The sequence below is a fragment of the Spinacia oleracea genome, chromosome 1 (genome assembly GCF_020520425.1).
Source record: "Spinacia oleracea cultivar Varoflay chromosome 1, BTI_SOV_V1, whole genome shotgun sequence".
Lineage (NCBI taxonomy): Eukaryota > Viridiplantae > Streptophyta > Magnoliopsida > Caryophyllales > Amaranthaceae > Spinacia > Spinacia oleracea.
In genome coordinates, this window is record NC_079487.1 from 113,183,550 (window position 1) to 113,195,973 (window position 12,424).

Below are 12,424 nucleotides of genomic sequence, written 5' to 3' on the forward strand. Positions count from 1 at the left end.
GGGAAGATCACATGTCTGTTGACTTAATGGCTCTTCATTGCAAAATGCGTAGAACCACTAATGTAGCAAGAAAGACTAGATCACAAAATAAACATACTCAAAAGTTCTTATCATCATATCTCGAAGAACATTCGATGAAAAGGATGTTAAGATTGGCAAAGCGTGATAACTAAACCTATGCAACAAGTGAGAAGCAACACTCACGTTGTAGCATTGGAAATCAAGCATAGCTTTGAATTCCATGAACTGTTTTAAAGATGGGTTTGAGGCCCATGGTTGTAAAACAATGGGGTTGAACATTTATCATATATGAAATGTATTTTCATATTCCATTTAATCTTGGTTTAGTATTAAATGATGAGTCCCTTCAATTTGACGATATATTCAAGATAGACTGTCAGGACCAGTCCTGTGACTAAGAAATGTCTATCAAGTGAACTTGAATGTCAAAGGTTGAAAATGGTCCCTAGTCGGAGTTTTCTATAAAATTGGACGCATAGAAAACGTTAGACGATTAGAATGCAAGATGACTAGTAGTTCTGTTTCTTGAACTATGTGGACATGGCAATGTCATAATCATTTGCATAGATACTTACTTTGGGAAGACTAGTATCGGACAAGACCTATGAAACTTTACAGTAAGAGATGAAGATCTGTCATAAGTAAATTTCATTAAAATTATTAGACACTAAATCCTCAATACCTGAGTGATTTGAGATTACTTGTTTGAGAACTGGTTGCTTTGACGTTGACCAACCGTCGCACCGTAAAAGGAGGCTATAAAGGCAACGCTCAGGTAATCACCTATCAAACGAAGTCTAATCTCAAGATCGCAAGATTGGGATTGTCCTCCCATAAATCGGGATGAGATGCTTAAAAGTTGTACAAGGCCACTCGGAGAGCTAGAAACTGTGAAATGCATGGCCGTGCTCGGATGAATCATAGGCTATGATTATCTGTTTATTTGATCAGTTGAACTCTGAAACCGAGGAACACCTCTGGACATAATAAGGATGACAACTCTTACCTTATGTTCAAGAGCAAGCATCGAGCGACAAAGGAATTAGGAAATGCACACTTGTCCCTAAGGACAAGTGGGAGACTGAAGGAAATAATGCCCTTGGTCCAAGTATGCATTCTATGTTAAGTCTAATAAGTGCGGTTCATTATTAATTAACAAGTTAATAATTCAGTGAGATCAAGTGAGCTGAATGCATAGCTAGAGGCCGCTTCAGTTCAAGTGGAATTAATGATATTAATCCACAGCTTACTCTTGACTGAACCCGTAGGGTCACACAAATAGTACGTAAACGGATCAAATATTTAATGGCATTAAATACTCTATCTATGGATATTCGGAATCGACGGATCTTGGTTTCAGTGGGAGCTGAGATCGTCACAAGCAAGAAATGAATACTCCGGAAACGATGATATTGTCGGAAACGGAAATATGAATCGTATCGGAAATATAAATATTATCCAAGTCGTAGATGTTGCCGGAAACGGAAACATGGTACGTATCGGAAAATATTATCGGAAATGGAAATATTGCCGGAATCGGAAATATTGCCGGAAACGGAAATATTGTCAGAATCGGAAATATTATCGGAATCGGAAAATAATTCCGGAAACGGAAATATTAAATAGTTGTTCGAAACGGAAATTAAATCCGGAATCAGAAATATTAAATATTGTTCGTATCGGAAATGAATTCTGAAACCGGGAATTTTATCGGAAGCGTATCGTACGAATAAGCATCGGACGAGGCCTGTCGGACGAAGGCCCAGCACGAAGCCAGGCCATCGCCTAGCAAGCAATGGCGCGCCACAACACAGCCCAAGGCTGCGGCAGGCCTACCGCAAGGCAGGCCCAGCGCGCAGCTTAGGCCATGGCAGCCTCGTGGGCTGCGGTAGCTCGCATGGGCTTCGTGGGCGTGTGGGCTGTGCGCGGGCATGGCCTGCATGCTTGCGGGTCATGCTCGTGTGTGTGTTTGTGTCCATGCATAATTCCTAAAACTATTAGGATTTAATGTATGATTAAATTCCTATTCCTATTAGGATTATTTAATTAAATAGAGTCCTTGTAGGATTCTAAGTTTAATTAAATCGTATCCTACTAGGATTCCAGTCCCCTTTCCAAACCTCTATAAATAAGGGCCTAGGGTCATAATTTATACGAACGATTGAAGTATTCAAAGGGTAAATTTTTGAAAGAAAATTCAGCCACTCTCTTGCACTAATAGCCGAAAATTCCTAAGCACCTTAAGGGCGATTCTAGTTGGTCAATCTTGAGGCGGATCCGGACGTACTGTGGACTATCTACGGAGGGACGACACTTGGAGTCCTAAAGACTTGTTCTTGTTCGGTTCGGGCGCAGCTAGGGAAGGCACGCTACAACATGTATGCATCAATTCTATGCTAAATGATTATGTGAATATAATATGCTTTCCTGGCTTTATGGTTTTTCCGCATGATTTATGAATTGTCATATGTATCATAACCTAACACATGCACCAAAGCAGTGCGCCACTTCTTTAGCGAGTCCAGCAGAATGAACATCTGCACAAAACAGCAAGAGTAAAAAACTAGAGAAACGAGAATATGTAAATAATGAAGGCATAATGAAACTCACATCCAGTGCCGAGGACTGCATGGCGGCAAGCTGATTCTCGGCCGCCTCAGGAAGGGTCTCAGCATATTTGAGAGGAATGGAATTGCGCATCAAAGTCATTATCCTCCTTCTGTCATGAGAGCTGAACCCGCCTGAAGAAGGGATCTGATCCAATTCAGCATCAATGTCTTTCTGAGGGTCGGGTATTTCTATGGGAAAAACAACGGCCTTAGAATCACTGGGAGAGACTATAGAACTGCTAGACGAGGAACGACAGGTGGTTACGATGTTGGAGTAAAACTTACCCCCAGAATTTCTAGCTCTTTCCGCCGCCTTCAGAGGAATATTCCGGCGGACGGCTTCAGCAATTCCCGCAAGAGGATCGATCGTCGCTCCAGCTTTCCGAGAGCTAGGAGAAGCGGATGCAGTCTTAGGGACGGCAAACACCTTAGGTGCCTTCGAAGCCGTTGACTTGAAGACGGGTTTCCCTGTGCCGCCAGCCTTGCGCTTGGAAGAAGGTGTCGCGTCCGTGACCGCCTTCCTCGAACTCTGAAGAAACAAAAACATATAAGTTGCAAACATCAATGGAAATTACATAGGAAGGCTTGAACAATACCTTCTCCTCAGCAGCAGGAGGGGGAGCCATCTGCTCTGGGACGGCTTGCTCTGCCGCCTGCTGACGCTGCCAAGCCTTAAAGGTGCTGGCGTCAAGTACCTTTGCCAGCCAGGACGGCATATCCACTCGGCCTTTGGAAGCATCGTCCAGCTTATCCATGGCCTCGTCTGAAAAATCAAATAAAGACATCAGTAAAGTAAAGTTTTGATAAAACAGTGAAAGATTTGAAGTATATCAACATTACCTCTCGGAATATACGGACACAAGCCCACAGCCGAGAGGAAAACGGGATCGGCCAGTTGATCCAAATGAGGAAACCATCCCACGGGTATGTAGGCCGTCTTGTCCCTAACTATGAGCGGCTTGGCCTTGAACAAAGACGAGACCCGTTTCCAGAGGGCGGCGGAGACCGGAGGGAAAGAGCCGCCCTTTCCAACAAAATTGGGATTAAAAGTCCAACGTCTCATCCGCTCGCACATCTCCAAATTGGTGGTTTTGATAACCACCCGCTTCTTTCTCCAGTGACGCCATTTGGACGCCTTGCCCATCACCGTCCGATAAGCTCCCTTGTACGTAAGGATTAGCCAACCCGCGACAACTTTGGAAACTTGGGACATGGAGGCGATCCTCAGGAACGCTGGGAAGGAGGGAGTAATACCTTCGAGCTCACAACGGGAGATATAACCGAACACACCAGCCCAAGAATTGGGGGACATTTGGTTCAGACCAATGTTGAAGCCGTCCAACAATTCCACCACAAAGGGGTGAGGAGGGAATCTCATGCCAAGCTTCAGAAAGGAGCTGTACACGGCAAATTTCCATTCCACTAGTCCAAAGCTGGTGCAGTCCATACCAGTCGGCATGCGAAACTTATACTCAGAACCTAGATTCAGAGACTTCCCATAATCCCTACCCTGGATGGTGAGGAAAGTCAGCCACGGCTGAAGTGGGAAGATCTCGCTGGGGTGAAGGTGACCTTCCTCTCCACCTGACGTGCCCGCCGGCACGACATCGGCGCGCTCGTTTGAAGGGACGTCCTCTTCCATGGGAGAAGAAGATTCCCCTTCGAATTGCTCTTCATCTTCTATTCGCGCCATGATACCCTACACAGGCTGAAGACTTGGCTCAAGACGAGGGGCATTACTTGAAAAGAGAAGACGTCAAAAGGGCAGGTTGACGCCCTCAGTTTGATGAAGCCCTCGCATGATTAATAAGAGAGAATTGGGAAGGATCAAAATCAACAAACAAATTTGTCCAAAGAAAACATTACCTGATAGATCAAAGAGAATTTTTGAAGAAACTTGATGAAGAACTGCAAGAACAGGGCTTTGAAGATTGTGGCGGCGCTACAGTGAATTTCGGTGGATGTTAAACGCCGGAAATCGCCTTCTCCTATGGCTCTCAAATGATCACTAGAAATGAGGGGGAAAATCACTCAAAATGGCCACTTATTTATAGAGGGGTAAGAAATGATTACCCCTGCCACGCGTCGTCATCCCATTGAACAATCCAAGAGCAGTGAAAAGTAACGTCTGTTTTCACTCCTCATGAGGGGAAAATAATGTGGGCTTAATAGTTGCACCTTTAAGCCCAAGGAAGCCAAGATAACTAGGAAAACAAATCCATGGCCCAAGCCCAAGAAGCAGGCCTGGACCTTGGTGTTCAGATAAAATAAAGGCACAACCTTAGTTAAGGAGGCCCATAAGCTCTGGCCCAACTTGCTATAAGGTCATTGACAGAAGGACACATGTCCCCAAATCCTACGGAGCACACAGATAGGGATAAGGGATCACTTCCCAAGAAACCCTAGCTCTATAAATAGGGCTCAGATCCCAAGGAAAGAGATCAATCACTTCATTCCCACCAACTTAGCATTAACTTTGCTCTGCCCTCTCTCTACAAATTATTTCTCTCTCTAACATATACTTACTTAAGCATCGGAGGGAATATTCCTACGGGAATATTCTTGTTTTGCAGGTTTCCAGAAGTTCGTGCCAGATCATACTTGATACCTCCGAGGAACGCGTGACACGTCATCACCGTAAAAGATCCCACAACAGAAAGGATTCGTCATTGATTTGGGTCTACATCATGATCAGACTATAGTGTACTTTGAGTCTCAGTGCAATCTGTTTAGCTAAGGGTCAAGTTTATCATTAGAGGACTAAGCACATCGATGTAAAGTATCATTTTCTTAGAAGTGAGAAGAGAATTAAGGTGAACAAAGTGAGTACTGCTGATGACCCCGCCGATATGTTCACCAAGCCGGTCCCACATAGCAAGTTACAACATTGCTTGGACTTGCTAAATGTTAGGAGTTGTTGATTTCCCTTAATGAGGGCAAAATCTGATGCATAGGAGTTTCTGGTACGTCTGGCATTATTATGGTGCATCTGGTACATCTGTTATTTGTGAGTAGGATTCAAGTCAAAGTGGAGATTTGTTAGAATAATGACTTGAATCGGTCGAGCCCCTTAATGCAATGCCCCTTACGGTATCTGTTGTTCTGGACTAGTGTTATCTGTTTGGGGCCTATTTTTTGGGCTTTTTTTGCATCTGTTTAGAGAGTACTATATAAACTCTTTAGGATATAAGCTAGTCATATTCTGTAATCTGTACTCCTCAAGATCAATAAAACTTACTTCCCTTTACCTATGGATGTAGCTAACACGTTGTTAGTGAACCACGTTAAATCTGTTCGTTATTTATTTACGTTATTTAATCTTTCTTTACTTTCGTTATAATCCAATTTTTTTTGGGCATTATTTTCACATAATTATGCAATGTGACGTTCAAGACATTCAAGACTTGGAAATGACGACATGATATGACAACATGTCACGTAACGGACACAATGGGCATTGACAACATTTCATTACACTAAGCCAATAAGAGAAATACGATAAAAAAAACTTAAGTTTTTCTTTTTATGAAAAAGCTGACATAATACGTTAATTAAGGGATAAACCGTATGAGAGTACATAAGGAAAAAGCTTTTTAGGATAATGATTGGCTCACACTTGTTCTACACCAAACAACATTAACTAATTAGTAGGGTGATGCCCAAAACAAATTGCCACCATAAGATAACTAGTTTTATCTCGTGCATTCACGCGTGTTTCTTGATTTCAAATTTTGGATATATGCTAGCTAGTATGGAATAGGCGATCGATAATTCAAAATTTTCAAAACATCATAAGATCATGGGTTTGGAGTGTGAAATTAAAATTGGAATGTGAAACAGAGGAAATTAATTATAAGGAAAATAATATAAGATTATTACATGTAAAGCGAGAAGATCGAAGAAATGATAGATAAAAAGAAAATTTAATTTTTGTATTAAAAAAATAACGCGTGGCGTCATGGACTCCTGAAGTCATGGTAGACAAACTTACCATTTTAAACTATTACTTAATATATCGAAAATATTCACCAATTTTTCACCAAATGCCCCTCAGGTTTACTTTAATGCACCAAATACCCCTAAACTTTTCAAAATGCACCAAACACCCCTGACGTATGCAATAATATCATTAAATGCCCTTTTGTCTGACGGACGTTAACCCTCCGTTACCATGTTTTTACCTTGTTGCCCTTACTTGTCCTTTCTGGCGCCATATCAAAAAAGAAAAAAAAAAAAAAAAAAAAATTCAAAACCTAACTTCCCAACTTCTTCCTCGACATTTCTCTCTGTTCTCTTACACCATTAGAGAGCACTTGAGTACCAAACCAAAGAGAGAGAAAGATCGAAATTCGCTGGGATTTGTGTAAAACAACTCGCAATAGTTAGTCGAAGTAAATCCCCACGAAAAGATCGACAATTTGGTCCAAAAATCTGCAGTTTTCGCGAGTCCTACAAAAGTGGGTGCAAGGAGAGCAAAGGACTGGAATTTGTGGCTTCAACTTCATCAAAATTGTGTCAAGGTTAGTTCACTCAATTCGTTTCTTGTTCTTGGTGCTATTTTTTGCGAATTTTGCTTTGATTAGGGTTAGGGTTTTGCTAAAATCGTGATTTTTCCATGAGATGGGTTAACTTGAATTTTGGGGTGTTAATGGTAAAACATAGTGTCTGGTTGTGCTTTGTTGTTTTGCCTAATGATTTAGTTCATTAATTTGAATTTTTGTGTTGTGTTTATTGTTTGTATAGGATGGTCGCAATTTGGTTGTTATGTCATTATAATGATCGGAATTTTGATGTGAGGGTACAAGATACTGATGAAACGAACTACATGGATTTGGTTGATGACTTGTTTGATGATTCTATTAAGCAAGATGTTCTGATTCCCGATTTATTTAGATTGTTTTATGTTAATCCTAGTACGAATAAAAGAGTAGAATTGTTGAATGATGTTGGTTTGATGGGCATGTGGGGTTTATTTAAGCGCACAGATACTGTGGAAATATGGATAGAGAAGGCAAATGAGAAGGAAACTTCAATCCAATTTAGGACTGCAGTTAAGAAAAGGAAGGATAGGAAGGAAAGGAAGGCTGCAGAACTTAGAAGGAAAGCTGAGGAGTTTGAGAGGGAGAGGGAAGAGGAAAGGAGAAGGTTAGAAAGGGAGGCTGAGATTCAAAGGGATTTGGAGGAGCAATTGGCAAACACAGTGGCAGTTGAGGTGCCTGTGTATGATGTTGAGGATTTAAGCGTAGAGTACGTACGTGTTTACAGCTCACAACATGCTGACTGCTTTTCCCCGGGAGGTTCCCAACCACCAAATACACAAAAAGAGCCTTCACCACCACCAAGAGAGCCCTCACCACCACCAAATGTTCCATCACCACCAAGAGAGCCCTCACCACCACCAAATAATCCATCACCACCACCAAGAAGTCCCTCACCACCACCAAATAATCCATCACCACCACCAAGAAGTCCCTCACCACCACCAACCTCACCACAGACACAACCACAGCAACAACAACAACAGAAAGAACATCAGCAACAACAACAAACAGAACATCAACAACAACAACAAACAGAACAACAGCAACACCAACCCACAGAACAGCAGCAACAACATCAAACAGAACACCAGCCAGATCAGACACCCCCTCCTAACAGGGCTGAGTTAAACAAAGGGAGGGGTTTCAGAATTTCCAGAAGTCATGCTAAGAAGACGGGTGAGTTTGTTCCTAAGAAGAGGGGGGGAAGGCCTGCTGGTTCAAGGGTGAGGAAACCCACTGCATACAATGTGGAGGAAGAGGAGCAATGGGATGATGAGAGTGATGATGAAAATTTTGAGGAGAGTGAGAGTGATAGTGAAACTGGTTTCAACTCCGACGATTTCATTGACGAAGAAATTGAAGAAGATGAAGAACAAGATGTTCTTAAGGAGGTAATTTCTGAGAGAAGTTTTGAGGATCATTTAGATGGGAGTAATAAGCTGGATAATTTGTATGCAAATGGGAAAGTTGTGGGAAGCATGCCATGGGGGACTATCAAGTTGCAACCATGGATGATATTCCAAAGCAAGACACACTTCATGGAGGTCTTCAGAGACTTCTGTATTCAAGAGGGATTTGCTGTGAGTGTTGAAAAGGCTGATACAACCAGATTCACTGCAATGTGTCTGGTTGAGTCATGCAATTGGAGGATCCATGCCTGTGTGTTGTTGGATGGGGTCAGTTGGGCCATTAAAACTCTTGTCAGTGAGCACAAGTCTTGTGGGAGACTTGAGGAGAATCCCATGGTGACATCTCAGTGGCTATGCACCAAACTACTTCCTGACATTGAAGCAAATCCAGAAATCCCAATTAAGACACTTCAAAGAAAGGCATTGGGGATTTATAGGGTACAAGTGAAACAGAGGTTGATGTACAAGGTGAGAAGCCTCGGGAGGCAGCAAATTTATGGAGGTTTTGATGAGTCATATGCCCTTTTACCATCCTATGCTGAAATGATCAAATCTACCAATCCTGGGAGTTATGCCTTGGTCACTTGGACTGCAGATTCTGGTAACGTGACACCCCGTTTCAAGGCTTGCTTTTTCTCCTTTGCTGCACAAGTTAGGGGTTTCTTAAGAGGTTGTAGGCCTATCATAGGCATTGATGGTGCACATTTGAGTGGATACTATAAGGGAATTCTCCTCACTGCAGTTGCTATCGATGGGAATAATGAGATTTTTCCATTAGCCTATAGCATTGTGAGTACGGAGAGTATGGACACATGGTCCTATTTTTTCAGAAGTTTGAAGGCTTTGTTTGTTCAACATGGGTGCCAGAGGGATGACTGGACTTTTATTAGTGACAGAATGAGGGTAATTACTCCTCCCTTTCTTGGTTTTTATTATTTGTAGTATTGTTTATATTTTTTTCAGTTTTCTGGTTCACTTCCCTAGTTATTGAAACTTGGAATTGTGTTATGCAGGGAGTAGAATCTGCTTTGTATGATGTTTTCCCCAAAGCAGTCAGGAGGGTCTGTGCTCAGCATCTGTATACCAACTGCAGACAAGCTGGATACAGTGGCACAGCCTTCCATGACTTGTTCTGGGTTGCTGCTGATGCATACAATCCATATGTCTTCAACAAAGCCATGGAAAAGATTGGCAAACTCATCCCAGAAGCAGTGGGATATCTTGACAAAGTGCCTGAACAGTGGTCCAGACACAAGTTTGATGTTGGGGTCACTTGTGATCACAACACCACCAACTTTGTGGAATCCTTCAACGCGTGTACCAAACCCTTTAGGGATCTTCCTGTTTTGTCACTTCTTGAAGGTAATCCTTTACATTTTATCCTATTTTTGTGTCATTGGAACTTATTTATTTAGGTTTGTATTCAAGTGTCCGAGTCGGGTTTGTGTTCAAGTGTCCGAGTCGGGTATGTGTTCAAGTTTCCGAGTCGGGTATTTATTTTGCATTAAAATGTGTGATGCCAATTATTGTATTCTGTTATGTTAGAAATAAGGTCTTGGTGCATGACGAAGATCGGGGCCAGATTTGATAAAGCTGTTGACATTGGACCCGATCAATTGACGCCATATGCTACTAAGGAGCTTGAAGAGAGGAGTGCTGACTCGAGGTTCTGTTATGCAACTAATGCTGGGGGGGGTGAATTTGAGGTTTTAGATGGTCATGTGAAGTTCCCTATTAGGCTTGCTGCTAGAGTTTGTGGTTGTGGGAAATGGCAAGGGTGTGGTATACCTTGCAAGCATGCTATTAGGGTAATATACCATCAAAGACTCAATCCTACAGATTTTGTTTCTCCTTACTTCAAAGGGGCAGCCTATAAGCTCACATACTCAGAGCATATTCACCCCATGCCTGACTCAACACAGTGGCCTACATTTGAGCTACCTAGGATTCTTCCCCCACTAATGAGAAGGGCAGCTGGCAGACCAGCCAAGCAGAGAAGAAGAGGTGCTCATGAGAAGAAGAGGGGGAAAAGAAACACCACTGTCAAGTGTGGGAAATGCAAGCAAATTGGGCATAACTCAAGAACCTGTAAAGGAGGTTCCACTGCAAAACAGAGGAAAGAATCTGCTGCAGCTGCTGCTGGTTCTGCTGGTGCATCAACATCTGGTGCTAGGAAGAGGAAGGCTCCAACATCTAATGCATCGAGCAGCAAGAAGTCCAAAGCTGCATAACTAGAAGTAAGCTTAGGATTCAGTTTAGTATTTCTGTTTTAAAGCTTAGGTTTATTTTGAAAAACAACTTAGGTTGTGGCACATTTTGGCATTTTTTTGTAAAGCTACCCACAACTTGATGTTCGGTTTATTTTGGAAACAAACTATTTCAGTTACGAGTTCAAAGACTTGCATATTATTGATAAATGAAATTCATGTGCTCGTGCCATTACAACCATCATTGTTTGTCTTGATTACTTCTTTACTACAAACATTAGACACAAAAACATTACAATTCCTATTTTAATTGCTGCAGCTTGGAATTTTTTGAGCTCTTTCACTCTTTTCTTCAGTTTCTTCAGTTCGTCACTTATATTGTCGTTGTCTTCCGATGTTCCCTCATACTCTATATTGCTCTGTTGCTGTTGGTGTTGTTGATTTTGGTGTAGAACACTTCCTTTGCACCACATAAAATGGTTACAAGGATCACACTTGTAATATAGCCTCTGTGGATTTTTGGATGTCTCGGAGCTTTTTATTGCACATTTTTTGGAACAAATAGGACAACATTTGTTTGGAACAAGTATGTATGAAAACAGATTGGATGATGATGTATTGGAACAAGAACTCATGCTGTGTTGTTGTTCTTGCTGCTCTGTTGTTGCTGCTTCTGTTGTTGATGCTTCTGTTGTTGCTGCTTCTGTTGTTTGTTATTGTTGTTGTTGTGTTGTGTTGTTCTTGCTGCTGGTGTTGTCTATTCTTGTTGTTGCTGTGTTGTTCTTGCTGCTGGTGTTGTGCTGTGTAGAAGTCCTTGCTGCTGCTGCTATTGGTGTTTGTTCTTGTTGCTCTGCTGTCTTGTTATTCTTGCTGTTGCTGCTGCTGCTGTTGTTGTTTGTTCTTGCTGTTGCTGCTGCTGGTGTTGCAGGGTTCTGCTTGTTGTTGGTGCTCCTGTTGCAGTGTTGTGGTTGTGCAGGTGGGGGTTTGGGGTGGACTGTTTGTGCAGTTGGGGGGGATTGGGGTTTAGGGCAGTGTGGTGTTGTTGTTGGGTATGGTATATATAAGGGAAATTAGTGTATGGGTGACTGCAACGGCTATATTATTCAAATTCAACGGCTAGTTTTTGGAAAAAAAATTACCAAACCTCAGGGGTATTTGGTGCTTTTTACCAAACCTCAGGGGTATTCGGTGCATTATGTTTTAACGAACTAACTGCCTAACGGAGGGTTAACGTCCGTCAGACAAAAGGGCATTTAATGATATTATTGCATACGTCAGGGGTGTTTGGTGCATTTTGAAAAGTTTAGGGGTATTTGGTGCATTAAAGTAAACCTCAGGGGCATTTGGTGAAAAATCCGAATTAAAAACTATTGTATTTTGCTTATGAAAATTGCAACCATTCAACTCTAGCTTAAGATGCGTTTAATTTACTTGGATTTCACTTACCATAAATTATTATTTTTTTAAAAAAATAAGCGCAAAATAAGATGGATATATATAGAGTTTCCCAAAAAAAATAGAGAATTCACTAATCCTATTGGATAGGCGATCGGAGCATGAAAATAACTTGAGAGGACATCCAAAATGGAATGACAAAAGGCACACACAATGTGACAAAAACTCACTTGCAATTATGT

General features: G+C 41.8%; 1 protein-coding gene across 1 annotated transcript; it reads left to right on the plus strand.

Annotated features, from left to right (window-relative positions):
- The first annotated feature begins 6,667 nt into the window (after positions 1-6,667).
- On the plus strand, positions 6,668-10,813 carry LOC110803854 (uncharacterized). Its single transcript, XM_022009396.2, has 4 exons — positions 6,668-7,150; positions 7,374-9,483; positions 9,594-9,942; positions 10,126-10,813. The coding sequence occupies exons 2-4, from the start codon at positions 7,375-7,377 to the stop codon at positions 10,809-10,811; spliced, it is 3,144 nt and encodes a 1,047-aa protein (XP_021865088.2). The 5' UTR covers positions 6,668-7,150; position 7,374; the 3' UTR covers positions 10,812-10,813.
- The last annotated feature ends 1,611 nt before the right edge of the window (positions 10,814-12,424 follow it).